The sequence below is a fragment of the Coptis chinensis genome, chromosome 3 (assembly GCF_015680905.1).
Source record: "Coptis chinensis isolate HL-2020 chromosome 3, ASM1568090v1, whole genome shotgun sequence".
Lineage (NCBI taxonomy): Eukaryota > Viridiplantae > Streptophyta > Magnoliopsida > Ranunculales > Ranunculaceae > Coptis > Coptis chinensis.
This window is the reverse complement of record NC_141458.1, coordinates 112,547,659-112,567,450: the sequence shown is the minus strand read 5'-3', so window position 1 is coordinate 112,567,450 and position 19,792 is coordinate 112,547,659. Positions and strand designations below refer to the sequence as shown.

Sequence of the window (19,792 nt, the reverse complement as noted above, 5' to 3'; positions counted from 1 at the left end):
TTCAACCGATTCCACCCAAAAATTTAAACCCCCAATCACTAGGAACACTAAACTGAAGTGAGAGAATTCAAAATCTCTTGGAAATTCGAGCATACCGAAGCCAAATCGCGACGGCAGTTGGGTTAGTTCCTCTCCAATCAATTCAAACCAAGAATTAGAACACCCAATCCTTAGAAACTATAAAACCAAGTGTACAGCTTCGAAAATTGAGTTGAATTTCAGCGTAGTTCCGCGAAAGGTAAGTTTGAATTCGTTTCAATTAATAGTTAGCTTCAATTTCGATTTCTTGAGGGCGTGATGCTGAAATGGATTGTATTAGGGGTGTTGAAGGTCGGCAGTGGTAGTTGGAGGAGCTAAAGTGGAGGGAAACAGTGGTGGAGCCGAAAATTCTTGGAGTGCGTCGGGTTCTCGCGAAAGGTTAGTGAATTTCGCCTACAAATCGATAGTGTAAACTCGATTTCGAGTTCATTAGTGGTATTGGAAAGAAAAAATGATAATAATAATTGGAATTGGTTGTTGAATGTCGGCAGTAGCTGGTTTGGAGAGGAGTGAGTTGAGCGATATCGGTGGAGCAGCAAGCTAGGAGCGATTTTGCTGCTGACTCGGTAAGAATTTTTAATATTCAATCTATTTTAGAGCATTGATGCTAGTTCACACTTGTTTAAGAGCACGTCGAGTATCGAGTGAGTGAGAAAGAACACCCACTAGTATTATTGGATTAAATGTGAATTGAAGAGTGGAATTTGTTGTAGTGGGAGTTGGGAAAAATCGTAATAGTTAGTAGGATTGATAGATATGATTGGCGTTGACGTGCGGTCCTACAGTGGCTGTAAATGACTACAGAGCCCTGTCCGAGTAACAGTGCCAGAAATGGCCTGTAGCTCTGTTAACGGTAGTTAAATGAAAAATTATCCGAAACCCAATTCTTAACGTTGAGAATTTCTTCTCGGCTTACGCTAGATAATGATTTCTCGTTGTTCGAGCAATTCTAACAACCGACGTATATGTATATGTTATTATAGGAGTGAATTCGAGTTGATTCGGTTAAGCGAGCTTGATCCGGTTAAGTGGGATTGAGGAGAACGGAGCTTGCTAAGGTAGGAACCTACATCCCAATATATAGTCTGCTTATTTTCATGCATGATTTGAATTGTTTAAATTGGAATTAGATAGTTTGTGTATCAACCATGCATGTATATATGATATTCATGTTTTGCATTGTATTTCCTCGCTATAAACTATATATATAGATAGCTTTCGTGTGAAATGGGTTTTCGGTAAAATCGGGGTAGTGAGGGATTGTTTCTTTGTTAAAAGTGAAAAACTGGTTTTGGGAAAGGTTCGCGTCTCTTTGTCTCGATGGAGGAGACAGAGATGGGATTTTTAAATGCGGTAAGGATTACCCGGTTGTTTTATAATTAAATTTGCGAGGTTCGGATTTTTCCTGAATGGGTGTTGTTATTTATGATGATTAAGCCGTTTGGGAATCATCGGTTGTTATTTACTATGACTGACCCGTTTGGGAGTCATAGGTTGTTCTACTTCGAGGATGGGAAATCCAGGAACTCACACCTACATAATCAACAGTTTTAAAAGAAAACTACATAGGTAACTAGAGTATTTGAAAATAATCGGTAATATGAGTATATATATATAGATATTATTATGTTTATCACGAGGGATTTAGAAAAGGAATTGTGAATTCTATAAAGAAGGAACTGTTGTCGCATTTCAGGAGGCGGTTAAACTCTAGGATTCCAATCATGGTGTACACCTTTCGAGGTGGTGGGCCACCTTTAAAGGGATGCATCACTGGATGTAGTCCGGGAATTCCTTTTCTACTTTTCTAGATAATCATGCTTGTACGTGTCACGTTGTATGGTGATTAGCTTGTGTGGGGTTACATGTTACCTCGATGAGGTTTAGACGCGAGGAGTGAGAGTTTAGTCCACTCCTGGATGTGTGTCAGGATCCTGAGCAGTCTGTAGTCGTCGAACGGTTGACCACCGTAAGTTAGGTGACAGCCCGTATGGGGGTCGTGGTCACAGGGCCCACCTGAGCCCTAAAAGCTTTGGGGATTTTGTGTGTATGAACACAACAACGGCATTTCAGCTCCCTGCCGGTAAAATCAGAAAAACAACGGTGCATGGTTCACACCGGGAATCTTGAAATCCGAGATTGCTGTGGATTGGGCTGAAAATTACCGTCGTCCCTCACCATTCTAATAGGATGCACGCCGCCAATAGTTGTGTGATGGTTGTGAAAGATATATTTGAATATTAAAGAAGCATGCCGATATGATTTATGCTAGCTAGTGATGTATGTATATAGTCAAATTATTTTGATTCGTAGTATAAAAACCGCATGTTTCAAATGATTTCTATAAGTAGAATATGTATTGGTTATGTATGTTTCTCTTGGGATGTCACCCCGAGACCCAACACACATCCCGGGCGTGGAATGAATCTCGAGGCCGACACCTATCCCGATTCTACCGAAATTTCGCAGAGTTTCCTTTGTTTGATCGGCGTTAAGTAAACTCTAAAAACTGTCATAACCTTGTCATAAACCCTCGGCTCATAACCTTCGACACTTCATAATACCCTTCCAACAACCATATATATACAACCCAACCTTCTAAACAACATCACATCCCATCCACCAACTATGTAAGTGTAATCTGCTACTTAAATACATCAAATTTTACATCAAAATGAGCCTGTTCTATATATATATAACAAAAGAAGGAACTATCTCTATACATCCAAAGAAAAGAGTTATGCTCATTATCTACAAAGAAAAGAATAACCTAGATTATCTCTATCTGACCCAAAATGTAAGCTTGACTCTGTCTCTCGTCAAGCATAAGGGAATCCTCCCAAATCACCATACCCGTCATCACTAGGGTTAGGGAAACCCTCCTCCGCAACTGGCTCGTCTGAAATGTTAAGTAGGATGAGCAAACAACTATGCCCAGTAGAAACGCACATAACTAATAAATAGCTACTTATAGAAAACATTTAAAACATGCAGGGTTTCTATAATAGTATTCAAATATTGTGACTATGTATATATACATCGCTAACTAGCATAAATCATATCGGCATGCTTCATTGATATACAAAATATAGTTTTCACAATCATCATATACAACTATTGTGGCGGGCATCCTATTAGAATGGTGAGGGTCACGGTGGTACTTCGGCCGATCCGCGGCAATCTCGGTTCAATCTTCCCGGTGTGAACCATGCACCGTTGTTTTCCCCGATTTTACGGCGGGAGCTGAAATGCCGTTGTTGTGTTCGATACACACAAAATCCCCAAAGCTTTTAGGGCTCGGTGGGCCTGTGACCCCGACCCCATACGGTTTGTCACCTAACTTACGGTGGTCAACCGTTCGACGACTTGCAGACCGCCGGGATCGACACACATCCAGGGAGGGACTAAACTCTCACTCATCGCCTAAAACCTCATCGAGGTAACATGTAACCCCACTCAAGCTAATCACCATACAGCGTGACACTACAAGCATGGTTATCTAGAAAAGTAGAAAAGGAATTCCCGGACTACATCCAGTGATGCATCCCTTTAAAGGTGGCCCACCACCTCGAAAGGTGTACACCACAGTTGGAATCCTAGAAGCCGAGCTAGTCTCCTCGAATCGACAACAGTTCCTTCTTTATAGGAATTCACAGTTCCTTTTCTAAATCTCCTCGTGATAAACATAGTAATATCTATATATATATATACTCGTATTACCGATTATTTTCAAATACTCTAGTTACATATCTAGTTTTTCTTTTAAAACTGTTGATTATATAGGTGTGAGTTCATGGATTTCCCGAAATCGAGTAGAACAACCTATGACTCCCAAACGGGCCAGTCATAGTAAATAACAACCGATGATTCCCAAACGGCGAATCATCGTAAATAACAACAACCATTCCGGGAAAAATCCAGAACCTCGCACCTAATTACAAACAACCGGGAAATCCTTCCCCCGCATTACAAAATCCATCTCTGTCTCCTTACTAAGACAAAGAGACGCGAACCTTTCCCCAAACCGGTTTTTCACTTTTAACAAAGAAAACAATCCCTCTCTACCCGATTTTACAGAAAATCCATTTCACGCCGAAAAGCTATCTATATATATAGTTTATAGGCGAGGAAATACAATGCCAAACATGAATATCATATATACATGCATGGTTGATACACAAACTATCTATTTCGATTTGATCAATTCAAATCATGCATGAAAATAAGCGGACTATATATTGGGATGTAGGTTCCTACCTTAGCAAGCTCCGTTCTCCTCAAGCCCACTTAACCCGAATCGAGCCCGCTTAACCAAATCCCTCGTATTTACTCCTACACATCATATATATATCGTCGACCATTAGAAGTTATCAAACTAACGAGAATTCTTATATAACGTAAGTCGAGAAGAATCTCGACACTACTTAATTTGGTTTCGGGTAAATTTTTATCTAACTTCCGGATTAGCGAGCTCTGAGCCCATTTTAATCGCTGTAACTCGACGGTTTCTACGGCTGTTTAGGCCATGGCGTCCTCATATCGGCGCCAATCCTATTCTATCCCATTCCCATCCAAATTTCAACTACAACCCATTCTCCACTTCTCGATTAACATTAATTCTATTAATAAAATCGGTGGGTGTTCCTTATCCCTCGATCATTACTTAATCAACTCTTATACGGTTATAATTCGACATAAATCTCTTTGAAATTGTAATGAATAATCAAATTCTTACCGAAGTCGATAAGCAACAATCGCTTCCTAGCTCAAAAGGCTCCACCAAAATTGCACTCTCCTTCTCCAAACCGAAGCTCTTTGCCGAAAATGTACCACCAACCCATTCAAATATCTTTCAACCAATACCACTAATTAACTTCGAAATCGAGTTTACACTATCAATTTGTATCACGAAATTCACTAACCTTTCGCAAAAAACCCGAGCGCTCCAAGAATTTTCGGCTACACCATCGTTTCACTCCACTCCAGCTTCGTCCAATCACTCTTGCCGACCTTCAACACCCCCAATACACTCAATTAAAATCGAGATATCAATTCCATCAACAATTTAAATCAAATCAGCACATATATATATCTGAAATCGCTCACCTTTTTACCTTGATATCGGTAGCGATTCCCACAAATTCGAATCCTCACATTTGGGTTTAAGGTTTCTAAGGCTTGAGGGTGAAGATTTGAGGTTTGGATCGAGGTGAATTGAGAGAATTTTGGTTTCTCTCTCCTAGGTTTTGTTCTTGTCGAATTGGGGAAGAAGGTCGCGATTTGGATTTCGCGATTTTCGTTTTAATTGTTGGTTTTGGATGCGGTTTTTTTTTCTATTTTCGATTTCGCCGATATTTTTGGGCCCAAGCCCGATCGATTCCAATTGGACTTAAGGTCCTAATAAGCCTTAACCACCACTTTCGTTTGACGTCGTCGTAATTATTTTTCGGCTCATCCCGCTAAATTTAATCTTCTATATTCTATCTCTCCGCGATGCTATAACAATAACCCACCTGGCGTAAAGAACGGTAACTTCGTGCGTGCCGACGACGCACAACCGCTAACCGGCATTTTATCAAATTTTTGCATATGGGTCGCTTACCTAACGTGACTTATGAGTCGGAGTTAAGTTTCAGTAAGTTACGTACGTTCGGAATGTAAACCCGACGACCAATTTACATACACGACCCTAGATTTAATAGGAAATTTACGAAAATACCCTTAATAATAATTCAGGACTTTACATCCTACCCTCCTTAAAGAAAATTTAGATCCTCGAAATTAAATCATACCTTATTGCTTTCGAACAATTCTGGATATTGTCGCCTCATATCGGCTTCTTTCTCCCAGGTTGCTTCCTCTACATTGTGATTTCTCCACAAGACCTTTACCAACGGAATGACCTTGGACCTTAGTCTCTTCTCTATCGCATCTAGGATCTGAACTGCCCTTCCGGATAGGTAATGTCTTCTTCCAACTCCAACGATTCCAAATCAACAATATGTAGTGGATCCGGCTCATACTTAATTGTCGCATCGAGATATGGAACACGTTATGGACACGTGATAGCCTTTCTCGGTAGCTCGAGCTTATAAGCTAGCTCGAGAGATCTTCGAATAATCGAGGAATGGTCCCACATATCTAGGTGCAAGTTTCCTTTTTCATTCGAACCTCTGAATGCCCTTCTTCCGGAGATACTTTCGAAATACCACTGTCACCTTCATAAAATTCCAAGGGGCGTCTACTTTATCCGCATAACTTTTCGGCGACTGGGGCGTGAGCAACCGATTCCGTATCACTATGATCTTCTCGGTGGTGTCACTAACCATCTCGGCCCCAACATAATACTATCTCGGTTTTCATCCAACGGAGGTGTTACGCAAGGTCCGCCATACAACGCTTCAAAGCGGAGCCATACCAATACTAGATTGGTAATCGTTATTGTAAAGCAAACTCAGCCAATGCCAAATGAGTCTTCCAACTACCCCCAAAAATCAAACACGCAAGCCCGAAGCATATCCTCTATGATTTGGATGACTCTTTCCGATTGCCCATCGGTTTCATGGATGAAATCTTTGTCTTGAATTTCAGTTTGGTCCCCAATTCCTTTGAAGACTTCTCCAAAATGAACCGGTAAATTGAGTACCTCTATCCGAAATTATCGATAATGGTGCCCCATGCAACCTCGGTATCTCGACATGTAAATTCTACTTAGCTTTTCAGCGAGTAAAGTAGTCTTAACAGGTATGAAATGGGCGGACTTGGGTCATCTATCAACAATGACCCATATAGAATCCATTCCCTCATTTGGTCCTTGGTAACCCGGATACAAAATCCATGGTTATATTCTCCCACTTCCATTCGAATCTCGGAGGAGGTTTAAGAAGACCGGGTGGTCTATGGTGTTCGACTTTCACTGTTGGCATGTGGCACACTTCTTAACATATTTCGCAATGTGTCGCTTCATGCCCGCCACCAAAACCGGCACGCCTTGGATCTCGTACATTTTGGTACCACCGGGATGAATGGTATACTTCGATCTATGTGCCTCCTTCAAGATACTATTCCAAGGAGTGATCAAAAGGTACCCAAATTCTTCCTCACGAATCGATGCTTCCGTCTCCGGATTTTTCCCAATCAACATCCTCGGCATTATTCACATATCCTTGGTACCTAGGTCCATCCCTCGATGTATTCGGAGCATCCACAATCTCTGAACCAAGGTGTTTTACGCCACATCGTCATCCGTATAGAATAACAGCACTTCTTAGAATCTCCACTTCCATTTCCGTGATTTCAAAACCATAAGAAGCGACAAACTCCGGCCAATTGCCACTCCTTCATCATCATCCGAAAGCACAAACATGTTCTCGCTTCCTACTCAATGCATCGGCCACTACATTTTGCTTTACCGGATGGTATTGCAATGTGAATGTATAGTCCTCCATGTACTCAACCCATCTCCTCTGCCTCATATTCAAATCTTTTCTGCGAGAACAAGTACTTGAGACTCTTTGTGATCGAGAATATCTCAAACTTCTCACCATACACATAATGCCTCCATATCTTTAGAGCATGAATGATCGCCGCTAACTCCAAGTCATGAGTAGGATAATTCTTCTCATGGGCATTCAATTGTCTAGACGCATACGCTATCACTTGGCCTTCTTGCATTAAGACACATCCTAACCCGGTGTTAGAGGCATCAGTATAAATCACATAACTCTTCTCCGGATCTGGAATAGTCAAAACTGGTGCTGTTATCAATCGCGTCTTTAGCTCTTGGAAAGCTTTCTCGCATGCCTCCGTCCATTCAAACTTCACATCCTTCTGTGTCAATCTAGTTAAGGACGACGCTATGCTAGAGAATCCTTCTACAAAACGACGGTAATAACCTGCCAATCCCAAGAAACTTCGATTTCGTCATCGACGCGTCGGTCTCGACCAATTATTCACACTTTCTATCTTTGAGCGATCAACTTTGATTCCATTCTCCGATACACATGCCCTAAGAACCTCATTTCATTCAACGGAAACTCACACTTCTTTTAACTTGGCATAAAGTGATGATCAACTAATGTTTGGAAGACAATCCTCAAGTGTTCCTTGTGTTCCGCCCTAGTCTTGGAATAAATCAAGATGTCATCTATGAATCGATAACAAATTGATCTAGGTATTTCCACATCACTTTCGGTGCATGAGATCCATAAATGCAGCGGGCATTGGTCAATCAAATGGTAACACCAAAACTCAAAATGCCCTAGCCGCAGTGTCGTCGTTTTCTTATATCTTCTTCTTCTCGAATTCTCATCGATGGTAGCCGTTGCGAGATCTATCTTGAGAAATACTTGGCACCCCTTAACCGATCGAATGGGTCATTAATCCTGGGCAAGGTGGATATTTGTTCTTGATAGTCACATTATTCAAATTAGATAATCCACACATGGCCGAAATGACCCATCCTTCTTCTTCACAAATAACACCGGTGCTCCCAAGGTGGTGACTTTCCACTTATAAACCCCAATCTTTTCAATTCATCTAATTGGGACTTGAGTTCTCTCATTTCGGAGGAGCCATTCGATAAGGAATCATCGAAATATAGGACGCGTTCGGCATTAGATCTATTACAAAATCTATCTCACGCCCGGAGGCAATCCGGCAATGCATCAGGGAACAACTGCCGCCAAACTCACTAACTACAGGAACAAGCTCAGAAGATTCGAACTTCGGCCCTTGGAGACTAAGACCAACTAACAATCCGTATCTATCATACTTGAAGTCAGACTTGGCCTTCACCACTCGTGATACCGTATTTCTAATCCCCTCAAACACAACCTCGGTGTCCGTTTGCTTCTAAAGCGTCACTGTCTTGGCAAAACAATCTACATGGGCATGATGCTTCCCTAACAAATCCATCCCTACGATGACATCGAAATCCTTTAGGTCCATCACCGTTAGATCGACTATCATCTCCCTATCACCTATCTTTATCACCTGATGGTGACAAACTTCAAAGAACATAGTTTTCTTTCCTAGAGGAGTAGATAAAATGAGCTTCCTCCCGTATTAACTACATCCAACCCAAGAATTTCCACCATAGTTTTAGAAATGAAGGAATGAGTAGCACCAGATCAAACAAGACATGCACCTTATGAGTAAAACGGACATATCATACCTTCAACCACTTGATCGGTGGCGATATATCTGCCCCCATAGCATTATATACCATGGCTTCCTCTTGGGCCGGATCACGGGATCCACAACTTCTTCCTCGGCACTAGATAATACACCTTGGCACTTGTGGTCTCTGTTCCACCCTCGAAGTGGACTTGGGACAAAACCGCTTGATATGCCCGGCTTTCACACGCGAAACCATAGCAAACCACACTCTCTCTCTCCCCGTGTGTACTCTGTGGTATTACAGATTGCAATCTAGCTCTCGACCACGAGGCCTCAAATCTCTGTCTTGTGCTGCAGTGCGAGAAGGGCGAGGTACCCTCGGTGGGCTCGTGATCCACTCATCGGTCCATGAATTGGTAGACTCTGTCTTTGGCCTAACCACATTCAAACCCCTATGTACAGCTGGTGCCCTCCACTGTTGTGCCTGCTGGATGACCGGCCTATACATCTGTTGCGACCCTGAACCACTGCCTTGGTAGACCTGTCTCTTTCCCGTATCCTGCCTACCCTGAACTGTCGGCTGCCTTACCCTTCCAACCTCTTGCCTCTGTAGCAATAACTGATCATCAACTCTTTCAATTCCTTGAGCTCTTCTCACAGCCTCAGCATAAGTATCGATCTGAAGGACCGACATCTTGCTCTGCATATACGGTTTCAAACCGTCAATGAATTTCCGAGCCTTAGCTTTTTCCGTGGAAATCATCTCCTTCCCGTATCGTGAAAGAACAGTGAATCTCTCTTCATACTATCCCACGGTCATGTTTCCTTGTTCTAACTTGAGGAATTCCATTCGCTTCTTATCTCTCGCCGCCTCGGTGACATACCTCAAAAGGAAGAGTTCCTCAAACTTAGCCCAACTCATAGGAAACGTCTCCACATCCTTTACACTAATCCACCAGTGTTTGGCTTCACCTCTAAGCATGAAGGCAGCCAAAGTGACCCGTTCCACATCAGTACACATCATAGAGTCTAGCAACCAGTCTTCGGCTACTTTAACCTCAGAAGACCCCACAAATTCAGGTGGACGTAACCTGATGAAATTTGCAAGCGAAAAAACTGATGACTTTGACTTTGTAATCGGGTGGCTGAACTCCTCAACTCTCACTGTGGTTGGGGATGCTACCTCTGGTGTTACACCAGGTGGAATAACAGCGGATGCTAGAAGAGGTTGGGGCTCGTTCCGACTAGCCCTCAAACTTTCGATCTCAGCTCTCATTTCATTCTGTGCTTGAGCCATTTGATTCATCACAGCGAGGAGCCTATCCATTCGGTCCTCCCGACTACGATCCGTAGTATCATCACCACTAGTACCTTCCGGATCCATGGTAACTATTCTGCACATATACACGGAGCCAATTCAGTGCATGATAAATGAGAGAGAATTTCTCAAAATTATGCAAGAGGCGCAGGTAGAGCCCTATGGAACTCACATGCATAGAATGAGCGCGAGTAGAATTTCAAGAAATGGCGCGCTCAGTCGTTTCGGGTAAAGGGCGAAGAAGCAGTCGTGCCCCGCACCTCGAAATGAAAATTCACTCCGACCTAATGGTGTCCGATTCATCAAATTTTTCCGACACGTGTCCACGCTCTCCGCTGTGACAAAACAACTCCCCGTGCGACGTCTCGACATTGCTAAACTAGTCTTTAACGCTTTAACGCATTACTCTACTAGGGGTAATGTATCTAGGGTTTATCGGGTTTTTTTTTAAAACTTCTCCCAACACGCCGTGTGATCGAAGTCCCCACTACAGCTCCCAGACGGATCTAATAGTGGACGCTCTGATACCACGTTTTGTCACACCCCGAGACCCAACACACATCCAGGGGCGTGGAATGAATCTCGAGGCCGACACCTATCCCGATTCTACCGAAATTTGCCGAGTTTCCTTTGTTTGATCGGCGTTAAGTAAACCCTAAAACTGTCATAACCTATCATAAACTGTCATAACCATTCCACTTCATAATACCCTTCCAACAACCATATATATACAACCCAACCTTCTAAACAACATCACATCCCATCCACCAACTATGTAAGTGTAACTGCTACTTAAATACATCAAATTTTACATCAAAATGAGCGGAGCTCTATATATATACAACAAAAGAAGGAACTATCTCTATACATCCAAAGAAAAGAGTTATGCTCATTATCTACAGCAAAAGAATAACCTAGATTATCTCTATACAGCCCCAAAATGTAAGCTTGACTCTGTCTCTCGTCAAGCATAAGGGAATCCTCCCAAATCACCATACCCGTCATCACTAGGGTTAGGGAAACCCTCCTCCGCAACTGGCTCGTCTGAAATGTTAAGTAGGATGAGCAAACAACTATGCCCAGTAGAAACGCACATAACTAATAAATAGCTACTTATAGAAAACATTTAAAACATGCAGGGTTTCTATAATAGTATTCAAATATTGTGACTATGTATATATACATCACTAACTAGCATAAATCATATCGGCATGCTTCATTGATATACAAAATATAGTTTTCACAATCAGCATACAACTACTGTGGCCGCTGCATCCTATTAGAATGGTGAGGGAATGCGGTACTTTTCGGCCCGATCCACGGGCAATCTCGGTTCAGTACTTCCCAGTGTGAACCATGCACCGTTGTTTTCCTGATTTTACCGGCAGGGAGCTGAAATGCCGTTGTTGTGTTCGTACACACAAAATCCCCAAAGCTTTTAGGGCTCAGGTGGGCCCTGTGACCACGACCCCCATACGGGCTGTCACCTAACTTACGGTGGTCAACCGTTCGACGACTGCAGACTGCTCAGGATCCTGACACACATCCAGGAGTGGACTAAACTCTCACTCCTCGCGTCTAAACCTCATCGAGGTAACATGTAACCCCACTCAAGCTAATCACCATACAGCGTGACACTACAAGCATGGTTATCTAGAAAAGTAGAAAAGGAATTCCCGGACTACATCCAGTGATGCATCCCTTTAAAGGTGGCCCACCACCTCGAAAGGTGTACACCACAGTTGGAATCTAGAAATGAACTGCCGTCTCGAAATCGACAACAGTTCCTTCTTTATAGAATTCCAGTTCCTTTTCTAAATCTCCTCGTGATAAACATAGTAATATCTATATATATATATACTGATTACCGATTATTTTCAAATACTCTAGTTACATATCTAGTTTTTCTTTTTAAAACTGTTGATTATATAGGTGTGAGTTCATGGATTTCCGAAATCGGAGAACAACCTATGACTCCCAAACGGGCCAGTCATAGTAAATAACAACCGATGATTCCCAAACGGCGAATCATCGTAAATAATAACAACCATTCCGGGAAAAATCCAGAACCTCGCACCTAATTACAAACAACCGGGAAATCCTTCCCCGCATTACAAAATCCATCTCTCTGTCTCCTTACTGAGACAAGAGACGCGAACCTTTCCCCAAAACCAGTTTTTCACTTTTAACAAAGAAAACAATCCCTCTCTACCCCGATTTTACAGAAAATCCATTTCACGCGAAAGCTATCTATATATATAGTTTATAGCGAGGAAATACAATGCCAAACATGAATATCATATATACATGCATGGTTGATACACAAACTATCTATTTCCGATTTGATCAATTCAAATCATGCATGAAAATAAGCAGACTATATATTGGGATGTAGGTTCCTACCTTAGCAAGCTCCGTTCTCCTCAAGCCCACTTAACCTAATCGAGCCCGCTTAACCAAATCCCTCAGATTTACTCCTACACATCATCATATATATCGTCGACCATTAGAAGTTATCAAACGAACGAGAATTCTTATATAACGTAAGTCGAAAGAATCTCGACACTACTGATTTGGTTTTCGGGTAAATTTTTTATCTAACTACCGATTAGCAGAGCTACTGGGCCATTTAAACCCTTTGTAACTCGGCGGTTTCTGACTGTTTCGCCATGGCAGGTCCTCATATCGACGCCAATCCTATTCTATCCCAATTCCCAGTCCAAATTTCAACTACAACCCATTCTCCACTTCTCAATTAACATTAATTCTATTAATAAAATCGGTGGGTGTTCCTTATCCCTCGATCATTACTTAATCAACTCTTATACAGTTATAATTCGACATAAATCTCTTGAAATTGTAATGAATAATCAAATTCTTACCGAGTCAGCAAGCAACAATCGCTCCTAGCTCGCGGCTCCACCAAAATTGCAGCTCTCCTTCTCCAAACCGAGCTACTGCCGAAATGTACCACCAACCCATTCAAATATCTTTCAACCAATACCACTAATTAACTCGAAATCGAGTTTACACTATCAATTTGTATGCGAAATTCACTAACCTTTTCGCGAAAACCCGACGACCTCAAGAATTTTCGGCTACACCAATCTGTTTCCTCCACTCCCATCGTCGGCATCTTTTGCCGACCTTCAACACCCCCAATACACTCAATTAAAATCGAGATATCAATTCCATCAACAATTTAAATCAAATCAGCACATATATACGAAATCGCACTCACCTTTTACCTTGATACGGCGCGATTCCCACAAATTTCGAATCCTCACATTTGGGTTTAAGGTTTCTAAGGCTTGAGGGTGAAGATTTGAGGTTTGGATCGAGGTGAATTGAGAGAATTTTTGGTTTCTCTCTCCTAGGTTTTTGTTACTGTCGAATTGGGGAAGAAGGTGCGATTTGGATTTCGCGATTTTCGTTTTACTGTTGGTTTCGTGCGGTTTTTTTTCTATTTTCGATTTCGGCCGATATTTTGGGCCCAAGCCCGATCGATTCCAATTGGACTTAAGGTCCTAATCGCTTTAACCACCACTCGTTTGACGTCGCGTCGTAATTATTTTTCCGGCTCATCCCGCTAAATTTAATCTTCTATATTCTATCTCTCCGCAGGCTATAACAATAACCCACTCTCACAGAACCGGTAACTCTTCGTGCGACGCCAGATAACCGCTAACCGCATTTTATCAAATTTTGCATATATGGGTCGCTTTACCTAACGTGACTTATGAGTCGGAGTTAAGTTTCAGTAAGTTACGTACGTTCGGAATATAAACCCGACGACCAATTTACATACACGACCCTAGATTTAATAGGAAATTTACGAAAATACCCTTAATAATAATTCAGGACTTTACATGGGCATAGTTGTTTGCTCATCCTACTTAACATTTCAGACGAGCCAGTTGCAGAGGAGGCTTTTCCTAACCCTAGCGATGAGGGTTATGGGGATTTGGGAGGATTCCCTTTACGCTTGACGAGAGACGAGTCAAGTTTATATTTTGGGTGATAGAGATAAGCTAGGTTATTCTTTTGCCTTTGTATATAATGAGCATAGCTATTTTCTTTTGGTTGTATAGTAAGAGGCTAGTTCATTTGGTTGTATATATGGTGAGCTAGGCCATTTTGATGTAATATTTGATGTATTTAAGTAGCAGTTATACTTACATAGTTGGTGGATGGGATTTGATGTTGTTGGAAGGTTGTAGTTAGGATTTCCGGTTTTATGACAAAGTTATGACAGGTTTATGACAGGTTTTAGGGTTTACGAATGTCGATCAAACAAAGGAAACTCTGCCGAAATTTCGGTAGAATCGGGATAGGTGTCTGCCTCGAGATTCTTTCCACGTCCTCGGGATGTGTGATGGGTCTCGGGGCGTGACACAAGTTTAGCGATATTCAACTTATATTTTGGGAAGCCAAACAAACAACTATCTATCATAAGTGGGTTGAACGAGAACAAGGTATTCATGCTGCTCTTTATGTTCCTCATTCTCCAAATTTTCCAACATCTCCTAGTCCATACATTCCAACCCCTCATAGTCCATACATTCCAAACTCTCATTCTCAGTAGTTTGGATCGTTTTCTTCTTCTAGATCAACAAGCAGTGTTAGTTAGTCTTGTGGTATGCGAACACGCTATCCCAATCCATTTATGATGAACGAAAATGAAGAATATGAAGCTGATGATTTTTAGTTATAACATTTTTTATTTGAAGTTGTATTTTTTTTTATTGGCAAACCTGCTTTAAATGAGATCAGTAACTATTTGATGCTTGCGGGGTTCGAGCCCCAAACCTCTTGTATCATCACCCAAATATTTTACCGACTTTGAAGTTGTATTGATTTTAATTTAAACAATGTGCAAATTTCTACCAAATTAACAACAATCTTATTTAACAAATCACAATTTTATTTAAACAAAATAAACTTGGTGAAAACACACTTAATAGAAAATACAGTTAAGACAGATCAAACTTAAACAAACATATTAGTTATTTATTTGGTTGTAGCGAGCACCATAACGTGCCTAATGATGTTGAACCACATCATTCTTCAATTGTTTATTAGTAGCTCCATAATGAATACTTAATGTCTTGACTATCATGTTTTGCACAAACACATGTTCATTACTCTACATCTCAACTTCGTATACATTTCAACTTCATGCCACAATCGTTCATCTGAAGGTGGTTTACATTTTGGAAGTTGTACATTACGCTCGTTCTCAACAATTATGTTGTGAAGTATAATATATGTCTAAATTATACGAGATAGAGCTCTTCTGTCCCATTGATGAGCAAGTCTACTAACAATTGCAAATATAGCTTGTAAAATACCAAAACCACGTTCCACATCTTTATGAGCTGATTCTTGCGCTTTTACAAAGTTAATATCCATGGAACTAGTAGGAAATGAAATTGTTTGAACCAGTGTAGCCTATGGTCGATATATTCCACCAACAAGGTAGTAGTCCATGTTGTAAGAATTGTTATTGACTTGATAAACACAAGCTGGAGTTGTTTATTTAACTAAATTATCAAATAAATGATAATTATCTAACACATTAAAATCATTACACGATCCAGCCATTCTAAAGTTTGCGTGCCAAAACCATAGCTCTTAGTCAACAACAATTTCCAAAACCATAAACATTCCAAAGTATCTTGTGAAACCTATGACAAAATTTACCTTTTATAATTGGGCCTACATCAAATAATCAACCACCAACTTGTTCATGCTAATTCAACACGATCACGGTTAGTATATTCTCTACCATCAATAGATCCATCCCATTTTAGTACATATAAAATGTTGATAGCCAGAATCATTGACATCACTACAACTATATCATTTTGCATTTGTTAAACGATTGCGACAGTTTCATCATCATCGTCGAAAATCAGTTCACTTACTCTTGCACACAAATTGTTACTATTACTACTAGAACCCATGACAAAATATAAAAAACTTATGACTAAAAACTTAAACTGATAAGAGAAGAAGAAGAAAGATACAGATGAATGGTGTTTCACTGTCATATAGCCTAAAAAATGAAGAGAAATGATGGACACCAAGAAAATAGAGAGAATAATGGGTGGGACAAGCTTACTCGTGTAAAAAAAATTTAAATTTGAATGGGACAAATATTCCCCGTCTGAAATATAAACCAAGAGTTTGGAGAAAAATGCGTTGGTGATTTTAACAATTTTTACTGACACAAAAAGTTGATGTGTCACAATTTGTCTAGCAACACATTGAAGATGTTGTAACAAAAGCATTAATTTTTTTTGTAATTCTAATTATTTTGGCTAGATTTTTTTTTTCTGGAATGCTAGAATTCATAATAGCTCGTTTGTGAAGTGTCTCGATAAAATAGATTAGTGTCAATTTGACCCCAAAAGCGTATGTGCACAGTACACACAGGCACACATTAGTTGATCGTTAACTCATTATCATTATACATTAAAAAAAAACTACACGTTTTGAAAACTCTAACCTTAATTAAGGTTGGACTAGCTATTTATCTGGTGGTAGTGCTCGTGATTTCGAACGGAATGTCAGAATTCCAACTAATATTTTGTTTTTTGAAAAAATTGGAAAAAAAACATAGGGTTGATATATTGTTAATTACGAAATAGTCGAAATCAAAACACAACACAGGTCACAGGGTCGATATATTGTGAATTCCGGTTTTTGAGATATTCGAAATTCCAAATATTTCGAAATCTCGAACTATGATCTGGTGATGATTGGTGATTTGGTGAACACACTCTCGGACGCTAGAAAGACTGTTTGCTTGGCTCAATAAACTGGACAACAAGAGCCTTGGTTCCTACACATGTCGTACAGGGTTGCGTTGGTGCAACTCATGGAAATGAGGATGCATGTCAGCATATATTCCTCAGTATGTATTAAATTGGTTCAAAGTTTAGAAAATCTATGAACCCTCTTTAATAAATGAACCCAACCTCTCAGTTCCTGTTCCTTCATTGCTACAGAAACAGTGTGGCAGCACAGTTGCAGGCGCCGTTTCCTTTTTATACACTCTACTCCCTTTCTCAATTTTCGTTTCTCTCTCTTTCTCTTTGCAACGAAGTAGAAACTCTGATGCTGACTCTCTATCCTCAACTTCTCAAGTGTTTATCTAATAAATCTTGACTACAATTCAACTTTCACTCATATTCTTCACTGAAAAACAACTTCAAAATAATGGTGAGTTAATTAGTTTTCTTCTTTACTTGAGCTACAGTGCTACACAGATTGAATATTCTTTGACTTGTTTTCACTATAACTAATTGAATTCTTGACGAATTATTATTATTTTTTTATCAGGCGGGTTCTTCTTGTCTTCCTCAATGGCTTTCAGCTATTCTTGGAGAGAAGTTTTTTAGCCCATGTATGGTTCATGAAAATGTGAAGAAGAATGAGAAGAACATCTTCTGTTTTGATTGTTGCACTAGTATTTGTCCTCATTGCTTACCTCCTCATCGTTCCCATCGACTGTTACAGGTAAGTAAACCTTACAAACATTCATTACTGCATGAATTTTACTCTTAATTCTCCCATTTATCTCTATGTCCAAAGTTCATCCTTATGTTCTGTTTTGAATTTTTGTCCAGATTAGAAGGTATGTTTATCATGATGTTATAAGACTAGACGACTTGGAGAAGTTAATTGACTGTGATTTTCTTCAAGTAAGTGAACTTAACGCACTTCTCTCTCTCTATCTCTCTATGTTTCTCAATTGTTTGAATACTAGTTAATAAGTTTGGTTTGTTTTGGCAGTGTTACATTACGAACAGCGCAAAGGTGGTATTTATAAACCAAAGGCCACAATCAAGACCCTTCAGAGGTTCAGGAAAAGTTTGCAGCACCTGTCGCAGAAGCTTGCAAGATCCTTATCGCTTCTGTTCTCTTGCTTGCAAGGTCCAAAATCCTTAAATTCTATTCTATATTTTCTACCTCTCTCTCTCTCTCTCTTTTTTTTCAAGAACTCTCACGTGGCCCAAGTCTTATTTCATGATTTCTTACATACCCGATTTTGATTTACAGGTTTCTCATCTAGTGAAACGTGAAGGTGGAGTTGCAAGACATCTATATGAATGTGAATACCTTCCATTATCTGAAGAAGAAAGTCTATGTGACAATGATGTTGAACAAATGACTCCCGACTCGGTCCTTGAATCGCCAACTTCGATGCTAACTTCTTCTGGTTCAAGTGGAGGTGGTAGTGTTGGTTGCAGAACTCTTGCATGCACTGCAACTACAGACTTCGTGATAAAAAAGAAACGGAGTAACTTATCGGCATCTAGGAATTCGTCTCGGCCGACATGTTCACCAGCATCCGAAATTGCTCTCACCTTGAACAAGCGAAAGGGCAATCCGAATCGGGCTCCATTTCATTGATTCTGTTACGGAATCGAGAATTTCGGATATAGGTGGTATTTCTGTATTTGTTCGTTTCTGACTGGTTATTGACGGTATCATATAGGGAGGGAGGGTTGAAAAATAAAGACGAACCCTCCCAATTTTGTAGGTTTGTTTTTTCAGGTCCCTATTGAATTTTAATTTACAAGAAAGGTCTCAGAAGATGAGAAGAAGGAAAATATTGAGAAGGGGACCTGTCATGCTGATTGTATTTCTTTTATTTAATTAAACTATTTATAATTAACAAACCTCTCAACTTTTACATCGAACTTAATTTGTGCATTTTTTCTTTCTTTCTAGGGATATGGTCAATACTCAATAGACTGTGAGACGTTTTTCTTATTTTGACTGAATTGCTCAATTTTAATTAGTTTTAACTATTGTTTCAACTTCCAAAGATGTGCGAAGCTAAAACTGAAAAGTTTGATTTCGTTAGAATGAACCCGTAATTTTCAAGCTTTTATTATTTGATTCTTCTAATATCTGTCTAGATTTCTTAATTTTCCGTTTTGTAAAATCTGGAAAGATAGACTGATTTTTCTGGATAACATTTTCAGCAAGTTGGAGAAAATAGATTGATTGTGATTTGTGAATGATTATTTACGGGACAATACCTCAAAATTTTAAAAAGTTCAGGGGGTCAGGTAAATCGTAAGCCAAATGCTTCTGAGAATAGGTCTTTGGTTGGGAATTGGGAGGGAGAAATAATGGACTGGTATTTTGAGGCAAGTACTTTGTTCATTTGTTGGGGTTGGAGGGTTTTTTTGTGTTTACAGCTGTAGCAATATGCGGGGAGAAGTGGGCCTGTAATCTGAGAACAAGAGCTCGGTTGGGTTGGAAATTGGGATTTTAAAATCTAAAGAAAGGCAGATA

The 19,792-nt window shown here is 40.2% G+C and overlaps 1 protein-coding gene across 1 annotated transcript; it reads left to right on the top strand.

Annotated features, from left to right (window-relative positions):
* Window positions 1-17,453: 17,453 nt before the first annotated feature.
* On the top strand, window positions 17,454-19,231 carry LOC147513064 (protein RGF1 INDUCIBLE TRANSCRIPTION FACTOR 1-like). Its single transcript, XM_086599517.1, has 5 exons — window positions 17,454-17,704; window positions 17,825-18,001; window positions 18,112-18,186; window positions 18,278-18,418; window positions 18,545-19,231. The coding sequence occupies exons 1-5, from the start codon at window positions 17,702-17,704 to the stop codon at window positions 18,896-18,898; spliced, it is 750 nt and encodes a 249-aa protein (XP_086455643.1). The 5' UTR covers window positions 17,454-17,701; the 3' UTR covers window positions 18,899-19,231.
* The last annotated feature ends 561 nt before the right edge of the window (window positions 19,232-19,792 follow it).

Excerpts from the sequence above, each read along its gene's own strand:
- LOC147513064 (XM_086599517.1), top strand. Across the intron at positions 18,002-18,111 it reads GTTCCCATCGACTGTTACAG|ATTAGAAGGTATGTTTATCA; the intron begins GTAAGTAAACCT and ends ATTTTTGTCCAG. Across the intron at positions 18,419-18,544 it reads TCTGTTCTCTTGCTTGCAAG|GTTTCTCATCTAGTGAAACG; the intron begins GTCCAAAATCCT and ends TTTGATTTACAG.